This window comes from Scaptodrosophila lebanonensis, unplaced genomic scaffold (assembly GCF_003285725.1).
Source record: "Scaptodrosophila lebanonensis strain 11010-0011.00,11010-0021.00 unplaced genomic scaffold, SlebRS2 tig00000080-arrow-pilon, whole genome shotgun sequence".
NCBI classification, from domain to species: Eukaryota; Metazoa; Arthropoda; class Insecta; order Diptera; family Drosophilidae; genus Scaptodrosophila; species Scaptodrosophila lebanonensis.
In genome coordinates this window covers 1,211,212-1,231,144 of record NW_022060561.1, presented here as the reverse complement: position 1 = coordinate 1,231,144, position 19,933 = coordinate 1,211,212, and the positions used below count along the sequence as shown (strand labels likewise).

Sequence of the window (19,933 nt, the reverse complement as noted above, 5' to 3'; positions counted from 1 at the left end):
ACAATAACGAACCATATAATCGGGTGCACAAATCGGTGGAGCTGAGAGCAGAAGGAGGAGTAGCCGCAGCTGGAGGACAATACAGCAGCAGCCGAAACCACGTCAGAGTACCCAGAGCAAGATCAAGGCCAACACAGTCAAAGATCATCGGATTATCGGATCGTCGATTATTTCAATGTGTGTTGGCGTTGTCAGTGTTCTTGTTGGTGTTGTTCTATGGGTCTGTGTGTGTGTATGCTTGCCAAATTGTGTCGCATTGTATCTAAGTATCTTAAGATTAAACACTCTACTAAGAGTACAACATCTAAGAAACACTAAACATTTCTCATAACATTTCTCAAGATCTCTGTTTTTTTTTTTTCAACGTTTTATGGCTTAAACTAGAAGAGAATATCGGTTTAAAACTAAGCTCGTTTCGTTTTCTTCAAGAATCTCTATCGATCTCTATCCCGTTATCACCGTTCTACATAGCAAAATGTGGTCGAATTTTGTCTGGAATGTGTTCCTATTTCACTATTTCAAGTGGTATACATTATATGCATATGAATGGGGTATGTTTCGGAATGGAATGTACGAGTATGTGAGAGGGAGTTAGTTAGTTTCTTTGTCAGATTGAAAATTGAACGTTATGTGTCTTTGAGTCGGAATTTTAGTTCGTTTTGTTTATGGTTTGCTATCCATTCGTTACGTTTTTCAATGCTGTAAAGAGAGATGAGAGAGAAATTCATTTCACCAATTTAGTAACCGTGATATGAATAAGGATCATCATGACCGTAAAAATCATGCTCCACCTCATGCTCATGTTCCTCAATTTGATGCGAATGCGATTCCTCGTGATGTGAATGATGGATGGGTTCATGATGATGCTCCTCGATGTGCTTGTGTATGAACTCTGGCTCCTTGTAGGTCACATGCTTCTCGTGGTATTCTGGCACATGCTTTTCAATATGGACATGGACGGGCTTCTCGACTGGAATCTTCACGGGATAAGGCACGTGTTTCTCCACCTTGACTGGCACTTCTTTGATGACAGGGTAGGGTTGGGGAACATGGATTTTCACTTCGTACGGCACTGGCTTCTCCACCTTCACTGGCACGGGGCGATCATAGGGTACATGGACTGGGACGGGGATTTTCTTGATCACAGGCACAGGCACTGGCTTATCGACATAGTGGGGTACTGGCTTTTCCACTGGGTAGGGAACTGGCTTATCGACAGGTACTTTGACAGGATAATGCACAACCTTCTCAACTGGATAAGGCTTGTCGACATGCACGTGCTTCTCCACCTTGTAGTGGACAATCTTTTCCACAGGATATGGGGCAGGCACATGGACTTTGACGGGAACATGCACCTTCTTTTCGACTGGATAGGGAGCTGGCACATGAACCTTCACGGGAACGGGACGATCGTAGTGCACATGGACGGGGTATGGTACCTTCTTTTCGACGGGGTATGGGGCGGGCACTTCATACGGGACTTTAACAATTTCCTTGACTTCGTAGGGGATATGTTTGATCACAGGATAAGGCTTTGGTACTTTGACTTTGATGGGTACTGGAATGTGCTTTTCAACGGGGACATGGACGGTTTTCTCCACTGGGTAGGGCTGAGGCACCTTCTTGATAATGGTCAAGGTTTTCTCCTCGTGCACAGGATAGTGGGGCACATGATGATGATGATGATGATAGTCCTCGTAGTGATGCAGACCACGCTTCGACTTTGTCGTCTCATCGTCGGCAGATGCAGCTGCGCCACCATCCTTGGCTGCAGGCTCAGCTGCCTTCTTGTCGCCCGCGCTCTTCTCCTCCTCCTTTGCCTGCACATAGCTGGTGGCCAGAAGCAACACCAAAGCCAGCGCCGTCGCTGTACGCTGCAAAGATGAGAAAATAATGCAATAGTTAGATTCGATTTGCTCCGATCATCAGTTCTATATGTTGATTGGGGCTTATATGGATTTCTATTATTACTATTTTTGGTTGTGAACTTGTGGCACTAAAACAATATCGATCGTTTTGGAAAGTTTAAATAAATACTGTTTTTAGGAAGATGGTCTTTATTTTAAATGTATTTCTCTTTCATCTTTATTTAAGATCTGTCCTTTGTAGCACAGAAGTGAAGTGATATTTTTTTAAACTTTTAAATACTTATTATTGTTGAATATTTTTATTATCATTCTAAATTTCTCTGCTTGAAACATAAATTTCCATTTACTGCCTTTTCTGATTTCTATTATTAAATTATTAGAGTTGGACTTTTTGGAAAAACAAAACGAATCAATTTTTAGAAATTTTTAAATATTATCCGTAGACCCAAAAATTTGTCCGTTTAATTTCTGAACAATAAAATTATGAACACCATTATACTTAGAATGAGTAGCAGAATATAACATGTGTTGGACAAAATAAATCAATTTCTTTTTGTTATATGCTTTTCAATATAAAAAAATATCGTTTAAAGAAATTACATTTATATATTTATGAAGCATTTTGAAGATCGGGAAGCTATTTTTTTTATCATTTAAAAAAGTGTGAAGAAATTACATTTGAACCTTTTTTATTAGCATATGAACAGTTCTCTCTTTGATGGGGAAATATTTAAATAGAAACCATATTCAATTGGAACTATTATTTATATATAGAGTATGCTTTAAAGAAAAACAAAAAGCACTGGTTGATTACGCTTTCTAGTTATATACATATTGTTCATATTTAAAGTTGCCTGTATTTTTGTGGATCCTAGTATATAGTCGAGCACTTTGCTGCCTTTGTTTCTTTTGAGTTTGGATCTTTAATAGACCTTTTATATAGAGTCCTTTCATCACTTTTTCACTTGATTATCATTGTGGCACACACACATTATGGCACAAACTCTTTCTTATACGTACCATTAGCTTCATAATGTTGCTGGTTAACTCCTTTAACTTCCAACCTGTTATCCTTGTTGGGACGAAAACAAATGTGTTGTGTGAACAGATTTCACTTTTGAGTGGCACGCGTATCGCCCACAAAAGCTTATCCGTCTGTTTTGTGTTAACGAGGAATTCGTGTGCCGCACGAAATAATTGTCTTTAGCTCGATCTGTGCCACCACTTTACAACTCGACGGTTAACGGTTCAATGATACAAAATGCACCGTCTGCGCACACTTTTATAGTTAAGCCCAATGGAGTTAGACAGTCAGCCAAGAAACCAGCCAGCAAGCGAGCAAGCGAGTGAGCGAGCGCATGCGCGACGGATCGACGGCTGGACGGCGGGACAGCGGGACGGCGCAGACGAAGAGTAGCCGAAATAAAAACTAAGAAAAAACTACAATAATAATAATCGCAATAACCCAAAACATATGCGGCGGTGAATGGTTCGTGGCTAGGCGTCATCATTATGGTCGACGTTGGCTCGTTGCTTGGATTTCGAGGCGCGAAGAAGTTGGCGCTGTGGCAGAGGCAGTCAAGCGCCGCCAATGCAACATTGCAATATGAGGTGATTAAGTGGCTGATGCGTCCAACGAGGGGACGAGCGGGGCCAGTCGGGGAGAGGAGGCTAGCAAGGGGCTATAGATGCGTGCCATTTTGCAGCTACCGTCAGCTGCCAGTTGTGGCCATAAGCGGCACTTGTTACTGCGCCAAGTCAATGCACGTACTATGTATGTATGTACTATATACGGCTTAAGAAACCCACCAAACAATAAACCACATTTTTGGCGTACAATTGAATAATACTCGTACTCGTATCCGAACCGATGTGATGCGATGCGATGCGCACACGCCTACATTTGCAGCTTGGCTGTGAGTTAATTTTATGCAAATTCGCCATGTTTCATTTGTTTTGCATCTTTTGCACTTCACACGATTCTATATGTCTATTAAGTAATATTGTTTTATTGATTACATGCTTGCCGGTAATTGCTGTTCATTTGGTAATTGACTTTGATTTTTGTACTGGGTGTTTGCATTACTGTTTTTGAATATACGAAAGAAACAGTTAGGTAGTGATACAAACTAGTTTCGATTGAACCATTGACCCGCTTGAGAATCTTACTTCTTTCTGAATGTGGCCATTTTTCAATTAATTTCAATAAATTGTAAAAATAATTCGAATATCAATCGCATATTTTATACGCATTCTTTATCAATTTTAACCGACTTCAAAAAAGGAGGATGTTATCAATTCGTCTGTATTTATTTATTTATTTTTTGTTTTTATAATATTTGGTCCCCAAAATAAAAAATTTTTTAATAGAATTTTTATGTAACCATTTTTATCGGATTTTAAGTTTCTAAAATACATGTTCAGCTTTTGATACACAAGTATCTTGTCTTTGGTTATATTATTGATCTTGTTATACCTATTTTGAGTTCCGAACAATTAGCAACTGATGTTTTAGAGAGAAATAAATACCAAGAGGGAGAAATTATTCTAATATTTAAATTAACAAGCCAATGTCTTTCGTTATATTTATTTATTGAATAAATTAACTAATTTTGTAGTCGATTTTTCTATTTGATTTCTATTATATTATAATATTATATTATATATTTACAAAATAAACGTATGTAATAATATTACGTTTTAACCTTACTTGAAATGTATTTTCGTAGCATTGGCATCTTCAGTACTAGAGATGGTATTAATGAATTCATTATTCACATTATTTCTCCACTCTTGTTGTTTGTATACCATTATATGTAGGATAAACAGAATCAGTTTTTACACGGAAGTGTTAAAAATAACCGTGTAAAAAAAAGACATTCATCTTATGCAAAATGAATCGTGCTAAGTGGAGTATAATCGTGTAACCATATATAAATTTTTTTTAATTTTCAAACCGTGTTAAATCAAAATCGTTTACAAAAAGACCGTGTAAAAACAGAATTAGATGTATAGTGATTTGACACCAGCCTCCACATATTATTTTGGTGTGCGTCAAAATAAAGTTTGTGTGAAAACTCTAAACGCGTTCATATTTTAACTCTTGACTACATTTTGAATGGGAATCGTCTCAACATGTTGATATTATTTATGACATACTACTATTAACATCATTATATCAACGATGTGACAAACTAACACACCGAAAACAATAGGACCTTAAAGTTTACATATAAAAATTCGAATTTAATATTAACACTTTGCAGGTGAACCTTCTCAATAGTATAATTATTATACACGTATTCGTCAAAAACAATATGACCTTTTAACTTCATGTGAAAATTCTTGTTAAATAATCACTCTCTGTAGATGAACAGTTCCAATAGTATTTATTTATTTATTTATTTATTTATTTATTTATTTATTTATTTATTTATTTATTTATTTATTTATTTATTTATTTATTTATTTATTTATTTATTTATTTATTTATTTATTTATTTATTAAATTATTTAAAAATTAATAGCAAATGACACTGCCATTTTTTATAACAAAGAAAACTAATAACATAAAAAGAAAAGGATAAAAACAGAAATTTTGTATTTAAAATTAAAACAGTACTAATCTTAAAGGGGTATTTTAGTCGCCGAAATAGGCCGCTGTGCCCCGACTTACAGCGAGTGATTGGTATTATAAATGTATTCTTCAAAACTTCCCTTAGCTTAATCTGGGTATTGTAACATTTTTGTTTATTATTATTTTTACATAATTACATTGAAAATCGTGTAAACATTTTAATTTCTATTTAATTTAATTCAATAGGCTCCAGCTCGGCATTATCAAATGAGCGAAACCTCTCTCTTCTTACATACTATTTCATTGGCACTCCTTTTTCCGCTTTTCAATTTTCTTTTCTTGATTTTTTTGTTCCTTTAAAATCCTCATGTTGTTGCAGTTGGCCGGCCCTTCCCTTCCTTTCTTTCGGCGGCATACAAATAAAGTCTATTCAACTGCCCGCCCAGCTAGACTGTGAGCCTGTCTCCTGTCATTTGGCCACAATAGGAGCACACAATCCTTTTACTTTTGCGTTTTCTGTTGTGCCACCTGCACTCGTAATCGCCTTCACTTCACTGGCCATGCCCAGAAACCATTACCAGTTTCCAGAGAGTGCCTGGGAGTGTGTCACTCGGTCATTTGTCCAGTGCGTGTGTGTATGTGTGTGTGTTAAGTTGTGTCATTGCTCCACATACGCGCGTCGAAGCGAACCATGCGGTCACCAACCATAACCTAAGACAAACTCATGGACAGTTGGACAGTCAGTCGGGCAGTCTTCCATCCAGTAAGTAAGGCAGACACACCTCCCGCTTTCGTTTCGTTTCGATTCCATTTCGTTTGTTTGCGGTAATTGACGCCACCGCGAAGTCTGCGGTCTTTCTCGTTTGTCTGCCATGCTCCTACTTGTACTCTGGTTACCTTCCTCGTTATTATGTCAATGGGTCTTCCAGCTGGCACACACATATGGAGTATCATGTGCATGCACATGACTGGAGTTGTTACGGTGGCAAACATTTCTCACTTGTTTCTTGATTTGTTGTTGCTGCTGTTGTTGTTGCATTTTCGCCAACTTTCAATTTCGTTTCATTCACGTTTACGTTTGTTTGCTGCATGCATGTCTTGACCAGCCAGCTAGCTAAGTTATTTTTAAGTTTGCTTGGAAGCTGCTGCTGCTGCTGTTGTACTTGTTGTTGCTGGTTGTTATTGCTGTTGTTGTTACTGTTACTGTTGTCATGAATATGCCGTTAGATAGTTCAGCTGATTATGTCATTCAAATAGCTAGGTCTTGGCATGTTGTTGGTTTTTGAAATTGTTGCCACATTGCATTGCATTGGTTTTAAGCCTGCAAAGTCTCCCTCGAATGAGAAAATAATATCATACTCTAAAGTGCAATTACTTCCTTGAATTAATAATACCTTTGTTTTATTTGTCATTTAAGACGCTCGTCTTCGACAAATATGTTATTACATTGTGCGTCTTAGCCTTGTATTAAATGCTGAATTTGCAGTTTACATAATTTTCGTATAAATTATCGAATTTTATGAACTCTTTTTTGTCATCAGAAGCGTCCATTTATAAAAGCTGTCGATTAATCATATTGAGGAGCTCGCTTCAATATATGACAATAACTCCAATTTCCATAAGCTTGAGCAGCTAATTTGTGTAACAATTTATTTATGTGCCGACATGACGTGACATGTTCATTCCATTCCATTCTGTTTCCACTTCAAAACGTGCGCTCGTTCATGGACTCCATTTGTTTTGCTTTTTTTGTACATACACTATGTATGTGTGTTTCTCTTTATGTTTGCATTTTGTATACCTTGTTGATTTTAATGTCTTCACGGCTTGGTGTTATCTTTTATTTTTTTTATTTTTTCCCAAAAAAATATTACAAATGTAGGCGAAACTGACAGTTATGACATTTTATGTGCAGCTTAACGAAAAAAAAACAACAATTTTTTATACGCTTGTTTGCTACTTCGTGTAACTGTTTAGGTTTCGGTAGTTTAGCGTTTTCGTGTTTGTATTACGAGCCATGTGGGGTTCATCGCATTGCTGGTCAAGGTCGTTGCTTCAACTGTTCCGCTGCTGGTTTTCTTTTTGTCATTTATTCAATAAATTTCATTGAAATGCTTGAGAAACCAGTGCCCACTGTCTGAATAATTTTTGCTATTTGTTCTGCCAATAAAATAGTTTTTAAAGAATAGAATAAAGATGAACCATTATTATTTAAGATAAGCACAATTATCGGCTAAAGCAAGAACTTTTCAAAGAATAGAAAAAGTATGACTAAACTTTATTAAAGATTAAAATAAATAAGCGGATAAAAGCAAGAAAAAGTAATAAATATGTTGGTAAAAATTACAACTAAATAATAAAACAAATTACCTTAACATTTTTATGGGTTTTTTTTTATAATTTCTCCCGCCTTACACTCTATTGTTGTTTAACATATTTCTAGCTTTACCTCGCTTGTAAATTCATGTTGTTTTAAGAAAAGTGAAGAAAATTAAATTGAATTTGGCATTTGTTGTTTAAATTTTTATATTTAACATTAAGATATCGTTACCTCGCTTGTAAATTCATAAGATTTGAAACAAAGTGAAACAATGAAATTGAACGTGGCATTTGAATATTGCTTGCTTCAAATGCCTTTCCAAGTCATTGCTTTTTGAAATAATATTGCCATCATCACTTAGTACTCTGTCGAAAAAAGCGTTCGCATCGAAATACGTCTAAAAATAGATATAATGAGATATTTATCAGTTTCCATTGACCCACTATTGTACTTCCTCTCCCACAAATTCAAATTTTCGTTTATTGGGGCGATTGATCTTTTAATTAAGTTGATATTCCTTTCCATTATTAGATTAGCTTGCTCTCGGTCGGTGTTGCATTTCGGTTGTTTGACATTGAAATTGTTTACGAAAAATAAGCTATATACTATAGTATGTATATAATTTTCTGCTGCTTGATTGTTGAAAGTGAGGACTGCAATTACTGCAATGAAATGAAGGCGTGTATACACTATACTACTATACTCGTACTATACGTACTATGCCACGAGTGAGGCACGAATATAAAACAAAGATAACAAAGTAGGGAAAAGAGGTCAATGGCAAAAGCATTTGAACTCTTGTGGCGGTTGTTGGCTTAGGCGCGTCTTTATTACACCTTCGATTGTTGCTACCATAGCTATTGTTGCTGTTTCTGTTGTTTCTGTTGTTGTTGCTGTTCGGCATCTACGCGGGGACGGCTTTAATAATGTTTGTATATGGCATTATATTCGTACGCAGCTCCGCAACCAAACTTGGTCACATTGTCACGCGCTGTTGCGCCGGCGCTCAATTGACCAGAGCGCCTGTTTATGTTTTTTATCTACTTTTTTGTTTTTATAAAACGGATGGAAAAACTAGCCGTGATGAAGGCTTATATTAATTCGCTGCTTATTTATTGTGGCTTTAGGCAAATGAATTTGTGCATCAGCTGCAATTTGTTTTTACAGTAAAGCCTGTTAAGTTGGCCAATTTCAGTAGCTTTTAACACTGTCCAAATGATAATGAAGTTATCGAAAACCTTCCAGCTAAATACACGAATTCTTAGTACCACTAAGGGTATTTTGGCAAAATTTTATTTATTGTTTCAAACCGGTCTTGCTTTTGCAAAATTTGTTTTGCACAATTGCCCATCATCAGCAACTTTACACTCTTCACTATTATTTTTCTACACTTCGTTTTATTTTCATACAGCGAGCTGAGCGAGGCTGTCAAAGCTTATTAAATACCTCTTGTGAAACGAAAATTTCCTTGCAAAACCGCAAATTGTGTCACACGTGGAAAGATGGAAGATACTTGTTTCGTGCGCTTCAGGGATGATTTCGATCTTCCGATAGCTGCGTAAAATACATAGCTTTTAAAGAAGAAATGAAGCCTGTTAGTTGGTTTAGTGAAGAAGTGTGTTTCGATAGACATAGTAGAGTGGAAAAAGCATTATGAATATTATATGTAAAATTTGTGAAAAACTGGAAAAGGTGCATGTTACAAAAAATCTGATTACGTTTGAAACTACCTTCATAATCGAGTCATTATGAAGTCTCACCAACAATTTGATAATTAAATATTTTAGGCACCAGAAAGGAGTGTTCAGACAATTAAATGATATTAGCTTCAAGTAAGCTTAATAAAGGATAAAGCATTTTTTTCAGGGGTTGCGTAAAATATTTATTTTTATTTATTTATTTATTGTTAATTATTCCAACAAGTGCAACAAGTGGAGTTACATATATGTTAAAGCACTAGTCACGTAAATAACTCTGTCGCTAAACAGATAATTCCTTTTTATATTAATTTTGTCAATATTACAATAACTTGCATTAATGTGTTAAAGATAAAGCAGTCTAAGAAAACTGTATACACAAACACGTATCGTAGTAACTGATATTTAAAGAAATTACAAATTTAGGCAATGTTAGGATTTGTTAAAAACATTCAAGCCCTCCACTTTTAATGACATTGAATAGAGTATGTATGTTCTATATTCTATTCCTGTTTTCTCGTATTAGCTTAAATAGTTAATTGACAAAAATTGCAGCCCATTTAGCCGGTTTCCATGGCTAAACAGGAAGTGTTGTATGTGTGTTTAGCGAAAAAGACATCGCACAAATAGACAAAAATATCGTGTATTTTCCGGCCAGCATGAAAAACCAGTCGGATCAATTTATTATCATAATAATTCCGCCTTTGGCCAAAAGCCTGGCCTGACTCTAGCCAGTCTGTTTCAAGCAAAAAAGTGCAGCTGCAGCTGTTTGAAATGGGCGTGGCCGCCAACCGCCTGTAGCCTGCCGCCTGCCGCCTCACTTGACCCATTGACTCACTCGCTTGTTTTCCAGTGCTGTTGTAGTTGTTGTTGTCTGGTAATTTGCATAAACATGAAATAAAAAAAAGGGAAAACAAGAAAAGCGTTGCATTTTTGTATCGTCATTTCATCACTCGCTCACTGTGTCATGCATTCAATTGTTGTTCATTTGCTGCACATTTAGTGCAAAATTATCTTAAATATAGACTTGGATTACATTTTGGCTTTTCCTTTTTCTTCTTTTCGGCTCATAATTACAACAATAATGTGTTACAGTTGGCAATAAAATACCAAATGGTAACGAACCAAAGCAACAGTCGGCATTTGTTTGTTACTTGCTGCTGTTGTTGTTGTTGTTGTTGTTGCAGTCATTGTTATTGTTGTTGTTGTATTTGTTGCTGGAGTTTAGTGTAAATTGCGTAAATTGAATAAACATTATGCTAGTCTCTTGGCATTTTTCGTTACACATTTTGTAAATCTATTTGGCAGCCTTTGTTGTTGCTCTTGCTGTTGTTGTTGTTGTTGTTGTTATTTTCATTGTTGCTTTGGGCAGTTAATCCGCACTGAGGCGTGGATAAGGCTTTGTGTTGGTAAGTCTTGAAGCGAGGTTTGATGCTTCTATCTGCAATAGTAAGTAAATTTAATTTTTGCATGCAATTTTCTTTAAAATACAAAACAATAATATGTGTGCATCCCACAGATAAAGTTTATTTTGTGGATTTGTAATCGAAGTTACATGAAGTTAGTGTGTTAATCGTGTCAAGTTTTATCGCAATAGGTAAACTATAAAGGAAGTTATAGTCATTACTGTAAGATCTGTGTTGCTGCATTGGTTGAATCCTGAAGTTTTTAGGGGGGAAAGGACTTTAGCCATTGCAATACTAGAACAGCAAGAATATGAAAAGTTGAATGATATGAAAATAAATAAAATTGAAAACATTTTAAATTGACTCTAGAATACGACATATTATTTATCCCTAATTTTGTCTTCCAATTCCTTTTCTTATGAATGTATATAGTATGTTTCTATACTTATGTTCATGTTTATAAAATAATTTATAAAAATACCCCTTACCTTCTTGCTTAGTTGTTTTTCTGGCTTGAATAAATTAAACACCCCTCGGTGTTGCAAAAAATATAGAGCGCAGCGTAATTAGGCAGCACTAAAATGTTCGTAAATTAACAAAAGAAAAATAAAATAAAATCGTTGCCCAACCAGCAACAACACTTGTGCACAGAAACTAAAAACTAACGCGATAAGCAGCATACATGCTTGCGCAATTATGTAGAATGCATAGGAAATCTAACTAATCTGAATCTATGTTTAATTTACCATAAATTATGTGGCAATTTCGCAGCAAAGCGTTTTTAAACAAATGAAAAAAAAAACAAATGTAACCGTAACACGGTAATAAACGTCAATCAAAGTTGTATTTTCCTATGTGCCCCCAGCACACGCAAATATTGTATAAAATAAAAACTCAAGTGGCGGCGACTTCCTCAGAGAAGGCGATAAATTGTGTAGAAAAATAAAAGGCGAAAATCGAACAAAATTACGCATTATAAATGCATAAAAATGCCAGTTGAGAAAAACAAAGAAATATAATTTCATGAAAGGAAAAGCTGATCCAAAAATAAAAGTAACGCTAATGAGTCTATAATTAAAATCGATGAAGTGGCAAGAGAAGTGATGGTAAAAGGGAATAACAGACTGAACCAATAAGGTGGGCCGAAGGGGAAACAACAAGAGCAAAGGGTAAAAGGGGGAAGCGTTTAATTCGTATTATGAGAGCAGCTGAACTTCATATTCGGATTAATCCGTTATCAACAAATAATTGTTTTAAAGCAAAAATTTAAACTTAAATAGCCTAAGCCTAAGGAGTTTACTTTTGAGGTATATAACCGAAATATATAACCCCCAGCTGTTCAGTCAGGCACACACACACACACACGCACACACAGGCAACGGCAACAAAGTGTAGTGTGTGTGGGAAATATTGCAACATTTTCCAAATTTCTTTGCGGCAAAAGTGGCGGCTGTTGCAAAAGCAGAGGCAGTCCAAAAGAAATTGCAAGTCAATTACCAAAGCGCACAGAAACACACACACACACACATATCCATGGAGGCATGCAAGCACACAATCATATGCAGGCCGTTAGACAGCGCCATGACGCAATTGCCTCATGTGGCAGCAACAACAACAGCAACAACAACATCTGTGGCAGTCCAACAACTTCAGCATATAGCGCTAATTGATTGCGTCTGATTATTTTAGTTGTTGTTGCATTCACTTTGCAAGTTTTTAGGTCGCCATTCTCCTTGGCCAGGCACTGACCACATTCACACACACACACACACACACACACACACACACACACACACACACACTGATAATAGCTGGAACAACAACAATACAGACAAAATTGTTCACACAGCAAGTTTTGCAAACTTAGGACAAGATCAATGTTGTGGGCCAAGTTGGGCAGCAGGTTCTTGTCGCACAAACGAAAGACTTAAGCAACGAACTTGAAATGCCCACAATTACATATTTTGGACACCTTCCTCTTTTTCTCTTCGCTCAATTGTGCTGTGTGTTTTGCACTTAAACTTCTGTTTTGTATTATTTTTTTTTTTTTTTGCAACTTATAGCATTAATTGTTGCATAATTTGTTTTATTTTTTTTTGCACACTCCATTGCTCGCTTTGAGATTGATTGCTGCGGCGACGGGTTGGCCAAATTGGCTTTTCACTTAAATGCTTGATGATTACGTTGGAAATTATATGGCTAGTTTCGAGATATGTGTAGTCTGTTTGAATTGGCGGCGAGCAGGTTTTCTTTCGCTCTAATCGTTCATTCGCGCTTAGACTTGCACTGGCATATGTTTTCATTTGCATTGATCGATTGCCTTGGCTGCCATAACTAATGCAGTTTTCAGTTTTTTCTGAAAGTCCAACATGTTTATACAATGCATGGCAATGTTCATAAATATTAATTATCTTCTTGTAGTTATTGCAAGAGACTGTGCTATATTTATGTCTCTATGTGAAATTTGTATGACTCTTTACAAATAGCTTTACACCTATTGAATTAAATTACAATATTTAAAAATAGACAGATGTTTCTATCATTTAATATAAAATAATTATTTTCTGAGAATTTAATTCAAAATTACGCACACAGAATGTCTTATCTGAAGAATCAACAATGTTGGCATTTATTTACAGGAAATGCAGCTTATGAAAAGGGATATGTTTTGATAAAAATATTAAAATATAAAATAAAAGATATCATGATGAATGTTAAAGCTAAATGAATGTTGAAGCTTCTCACCTGTCTTATTCAGGAAAAACCTGCAGATTCAACTTATTTCTTTGCAGTCGAAACTGCGGGCAATTAACCAAACAAATACTTAATTAAATTAAATCTATTGTGCTGAAGTTCATAAAATTTTATGAATTGGATGGATTTGTAAAAAAGCTAGCTGAAATCTAAAAAATTAAATGTTTCTCTAAGAAAAAAGGTGGATATTCGTATTTGATATTAATTATAGACCATATAATTAATGATCCTGCAATTCCAATATATGAATGCAGATTCGCTTAGCACCTTTTTTGAATAAGTACCTATTGTATCTGTTGTTTATTTGAATTTTATTTGAATATTTGGAGAGAAGTGATTTTTTTCTTTCATTTTTATTAATAAATTTCTTTTCAAATATATTTGAACATGCTATGGAAACATATTTAAAATCTAGTTGTATTTTCCCTATAAAAGAAGTATTGTTTTAGGCATTCCTTAAAACGGAGTTGGAGAATTAAATTTAATATATTTAAACTTATTGCATACTTTTCAAACACATGCTGAAGCTTAATTATGAAGTTTCATAAAGAGGCAAAAGGTTTGCAAAGCTTTTTATTTGATCAAAAGCTTGTGAGTTGCAATTTAAGTCTAAATATAAACTTGGAAGCACTACCTGGTTGTATGCACCTTATAATTTCAAGCTTTTTTAAGTAGCTATGTACTATGTCGGGATATACAGCTTATCGAAATACTGCAGGGTAGCTGAAATCGGAAAGATGAATATACGGAGGAGAAACTTTTCTACAGACATTTTTTAGATTTTCCATAAACCAGCCGCTGAAAAAATTGATAAAAGTCTATTTATGTTAAAGTTAGTTTAAATATATTTTGTTTTTATTGGGAAAATTTTACAGAGTATAGGATAAAACCTAATTTAAACAAGGTTATTGAATTAATAATTAATTTTGAATTAATAATTAATTTAATTGAACTTGCCTAAGATTGCAAAATTCTGCAGCTGCATATGCATCTGTGCTCTTATATGATAATATGCAATCCTCCGGGTAATTTTATTCTTTACTAACGTATTAAGTTTATAATCCGTCGCTATAACGACTGTTGCGGGCTTTAACTTATCCCTCAGTCAAGCGTCATGCAGATTGAGCTCTGAGTTTTAAGACTTTTGATTGGCTTTGCTTTGCATTGTTTGATTGTTTCGATTATTTTCTTGGAAAATTGTATTATTTTCTAATTTGATACTAATCATAAGCCATCTACTAGTTATCTGTCTCCGTTTCATACGAATGAATGCATAAAGAATATGTAATAGTTTCCATTACAAATAAAAAAAACTCTAATACGAAAAGATGTCCGCGGCTATTGCTTTTACTCTAATCTTTACTCGATCTCTACTTTCCTGCAACAAATTGTATTCTTTGTTCAAAATTTTGAAAGAAATTTAAGCCTATAACTTGAAAAGTCATTAAAATTTGGATATACATACAAGACTCTTCCTCGATGCAGATATATTAAGTTATAAACACATTCGGTAAATTCTGCTGAAAGGCTATTCAAATTGTCTTAGGAAAAGAAGAAAAGAAATATGTCGCTGTACTATATATCTTTTGGGTTTGTAAAGTAACCAAATTATTATTTTTGTGCCCAATTAAAAAGCGAATGATTGCCCAATCGGACCCAAATTATATACTGCTTTTTTCTTTTAGCTATAATTGAAGATATTTCGTTGCGAGTAAAACAATCAGCATTTCACATACATGTATATTTTGTTACTTTCGTTTTATTTACATTAAATATGTACAAACATTTCATAGAAAAGAAATTTACTTGAAAAAGTCGAGGGAGGGATCATCAACTCATTTTGTCTCTGTCTAGGAGAAAACTGTACATTTTCGGAAGGAGTGGCAGCGATCAGGCAGAGGGACAATTATTTTGCATAGCGCTTGTGTGGCGGGCAAGCTTAAAGGCAATTCCACATCTGATTGATTGCCATTGAATGCCACACACCATTAATTTTTCGCCAATCACTTGAGCTGCCACTCACTTCGATTAAAACCCCCTCCAAGAATTTCGGTTTGTATCACAAGCTAAAAACTAAATTGTAAGTCGTACGATAGGGGTTCGGAGTGGCTGTTTGTTGTTCATGTGTTGTTTGGGGAATTTGTTCGAATTTGATTTTCACCCGAATTTTTGTTGTCACTTCTTCGTCTTTGATGGCCGTGCGTGCTCGTACGTCTCAACGCTCCCTCTTTAGTGCTAAATTGATCTATTTCTTTTTGTGGAGATAGCCGCCGTGGCCAGAAATGCCGTAGCTCGCAATTCCATGACCAGAGATGCCATGTCCGGAGAGGCCATGTCCAGAGATGCCATGGCCAGAGATGCCATGGCCAGAGATGCCAAGACCAGAGATGCCATGACCAGAGACGCCAATTCCAGAAACACCATGACCGATCACAGCGGGACCGACGGAGTGGGTGACGGCAACGGCAGGCTGCACATGGCTCTGAACATGGACGGGCACAGCAACGGGCACTTTGTAGGGCACTGGCTTCTCAACTGGCACTGGCACTGGACGCTCAACGGCTACCTTGTAGGGCACTGGTACCTGACGTTCCACTGGCACACGGATGATTTTCTCCACTGGGTAGGGCTGTGGAACAGGCACCTTGACCTGCACTGGCACTGGACGATCGACATGGACGGGCACGGGATGGTCGACTGGCACCTGAACTGGAATTGTGACGCGCTTCTCGACGGTGTAGGGCACAGGCTTATCCACATGGACTGGATATGGCTTGTCAACGTGCACAGTGTAGGGACGATCGACGGGAATCTTGACTGGTACCTTCACGATCCTCTCCACAGGATAGGGCTGAGGAATGTGGACGGGAACCTTGATGATTTCCTTCACAGGCACTTGAACGATTTTCTCGACGGGGTAGGGCTGAGGCACAGGTACCTTGACGGGGTACGTAACTGTCTTCTCTACGGGATAAGGCACATGACGCTCCACCTGGTAGGGCACCTGTACGGTCCTCACCACAGTGTTGGTGTGCACTTGGGTGGGAATCTGTGCAATGGCTGGCCCGCCCACTGCAATGCCTGGCCCAGCGACTCCAATGCCTGAGCCCAAGATGGCACCACCACCAATAGCCGATGGTCCATAGCCATAGCCCAAGCCATGGGAAATTCCACGTTTCTCTTGCTTCTTCTCTTCTGTTGCGGATGCGGCTGGTGCTGGCTCGGCCTCAGCCTTCTTTACCGCCTCCTCGGCGCTGGCTACCACAAAGAGTGCCAGGAGCCCAAAAATGAGCTGCAATTGAATGAAAGAACAGAGACTGTTGAGGATTTTCTTCAAAGAAGGCGACAACTGCTTTAATTTATAGACATTTTCCCTACTCTGATAAATAATGAGTGCACTTGTTGCTTCAAGTTGGTTAGCTAGTTGTTAAATAACAGTCGTTTCCGCCTGCTGACCATTATGGAATATAATTTTTAATTACGCTTTATTTATTATGTAATGGGGCGCAAACATTTGGTCAAACGGCACGCGCCACCTCTAAGCGGCGAGGAGTGTCGAAAAGTTGTGGGCAATGCGCCAAGTTCAATGGAAGCTAAGCGATTGTTTATATTTTGGCGTTGTGGTAGGTTATGAATGAAAGAGAGTTGCGTATACGCAATGCGTATACGTGATTTGAATGTGTTATGAGACGACAAATCAACTGCTAGAACTTTTCATTAGTAATCAATAGAGCTACTATTTTCAAAAAAAGCTATAGAAATATTGCTCATTTAAAAGAAAATCGTTCTGTAAAATTGCAGTATTCAGTGCGAATATGCATTTGTATATTTTTAAATTTTTATTATTTTGTATAAACTTTTTTGAACTATTTTGCTGCATTTCTTCAAAAATATAAATACATTTTTTTTGGTAAATGAAATTTTTATGAATATATTAGATTTGAAATTTGCCTTTTGTCTGAGCAGACTTTGATGGAATCAAATAAATAAAAACATAAATGTTGCAGCGAATTCCAAAAATGTCTGAGGCCATAGTTCCATAAAACAAAGCTAATATCTGCCAATTTCTGCATATCTGCATTTGTTTGTTAAATGCAAAGGTTAAATGCCAGACTAGTTTTCAGTATTGTGTATTATTTGCATTTTTGTGCTCTTTTATTTGTTCAACTTAATTTATGGCCGTTGCAAATGTTGAATGCGTAACATGCTGCAAAGGCTTGATTTAAAGCCTCGTTAAGTCGTTTAAATGATGACCATTATTATCACAAATGTTGCTGCATTGTCTTTAACTTTTGCGATTTGTTCGATTGAGAGTCTTGATCACATAACATGGCATTAGCCTCTTAGACCTCTCCGTTCAGTTTCGATTTGATTTGTATTATTTTTAAATTCGATTGCTGCTGCTCTTCTACACATACCATTGACTTCATTTTGCACGATTTGAAATTAACTTCTAAAACAATAGGTAGCGCACTCCAAAACTTCGCCGGGGCTTGTATGTCTCAACGAAGCCGCAACACTAAACTGAATAATTTCGCACAGACGTCGCGAGCTTTTATATGCCGGCGGTTGCCGCAACGCGATGCTGTCTGCGATTTGTTGCTTTGGGGGGTGGGGCGGGCGCGGTGATCGGTGATCGGCGATCCATCTGTCTGTGTCCACCACGTCGCAGCAGCAGAAGCAATTCATGCTAAAGAGCGCCGCCAAGCGGAAAAAAGCTTTTTCGCGCTCTCCGCTGCTGGCAAAAGGAAATGCGCCAATGAAGTGTGTTCGTGTGAGGCAAAAGCTTTTTTCGGCTCACACGGATAGGCAAGCGAGTGCGCTGTGCACACGGATAGTGTACGTGAGTGGCCATGCGTGTGAGTTGTGCTGGTGTGTGTGCCTATCGGTGTGACTCGAATGAATTGCTTGCCAGAAGGCGCCAGTTGCAAAGGCACTACTAAGGCCAGACTATTGAAGATGAAAACGAGCTGTCTGCACAGAAGAGTGCTCAGTGTATAACATTATCTTTCCGCCGATATTCATTGCAACAAATTGCAGTGGCACCTCAAATGAAAATCACAATAATGGATAACTCGAAAAGTAATCTTTCTTAAAAATATGTCCGTACATATTCTAGAAAGGAATTGATTATTTTTTTGAAAAATAACACAGTATAGACTATATTCTATATAGCGCTATGAGTTTAAAGTGGCCTTAAGAGATTAGTTGAGAAAATATAAGTACAAACCAAGCAATCGTTTGAAAGTTTTTATAATTTCTTCACATCTGTTCAAAGTGTTATTATAAGCCGTGATTACAATTCAATCAACATTTTAGCCGCGTCTAAGAAGTCTTCCCTTTTAAGTTAATTCTCGAAGTTAATTATGTCAACTGTTTATCCAAATTCTTTGCTCAATAACATCAATAACTTCACCTTAAGACTCCCTTTTCATTCCCAGTTATTTAATATGAAATATTTCATTTAAAATTTTAATTTTACATTTTAAACTAGCGCGATAATGTATGAGTATTTCGAGAAATTACATCACTGGACTGCACATGAATTTTATAAATAAAATACTTCCATTTTGTAATAATTGAATGAGGCATAAAATATACGAATATATTGTTTTAAATTTGAAGTAATTATAGCACTGAACTGCAACTTTTTTATGAATTTTATAACAAAATAACTACAGTTTAAAATAATTAATAATTGAGACATGAAATATACGTATACATATATTAATAGAAATGCGAAGTAATTCTAGCACTGGATATTTATAAATAAAATAATTCCCCTTTGTAATAATTGAATTTTACATAAAATATACGTATATATTAATAGAAATGCCAAGTATTTCTAGCACTCGATTTTAATAATTAAAATATTTCCACTTTGTAATAATTTAATTGTACATATAATATACGTTTAAATTGACCTTCCACATCACGCCCATTAATGAAGTGAAATATTAATATTTTTTCGACAGTATTCCACACTCTTCATTTAACAAATTTGATGATATTATTTATTTTTGGCATGCATTGATGAGTGCGTTAATTCAAAACCTTGAGCGTCACACCTTGGCTAAAATAAATCTGCAGACTACTGAACAAGCACCTACTTAGTAGAAAAACTGAAAGTTGTACATGTACTTTTAAAGATATTTGCCAAATGAATTGTAACATATGTAGTATAAGAATTACAAGTTTGCTGAAATCCGCTAAAAGGCGAGTCAAGCACTTAGAATCAATGAGAAAAAAAGAAAACAACAAAAACTTGATCGCGTAATTTTTAAAAAGCGACTTAATTGCCATTAAAGTGC

At 36.2% G+C, this 19,933-nt stretch overlaps 3 protein-coding genes across 3 annotated transcripts in view; 1 reads left to right on the top strand and 2 right to left on the bottom strand.

Annotated features, from left to right (window-relative positions):
* The window catches only part of LOC115625675 (angiotensin-converting enzyme), a 69,795-nt gene that overhangs the window by 13,446 nt on the left and 36,416 nt on the right, over positions 1–19,933 (top strand). The gene's annotated exons all lie outside the window — the stretch shown is intronic.
* LOC115626008 (mantle protein) lies at positions 738–6,484 on the bottom strand. Its single transcript, XM_030521256.1, has 2 exons — positions 6,446–6,484; positions 738–1,874 (listed from the first exon to the last, which is right to left on the bottom strand). The coding sequence occupies exons 1-2, from the start codon at positions 6,482–6,484 to the stop codon at positions 738–740; spliced, it is 1,176 nt and encodes a 391-aa protein (XP_030377116.1).
* On the bottom strand, positions 15,868–18,052 carry LOC115625698 (chorion protein S38). Its single transcript, XM_030520839.1, has 3 exons — positions 18,041–18,052; positions 16,285–16,914; positions 15,868–16,149 (listed from the first exon to the last, which is right to left on the bottom strand). The coding sequence occupies exons 1-3, from the start codon at positions 18,050–18,052 to the stop codon at positions 15,868–15,870; spliced, it is 924 nt and encodes a 307-aa protein (XP_030376699.1).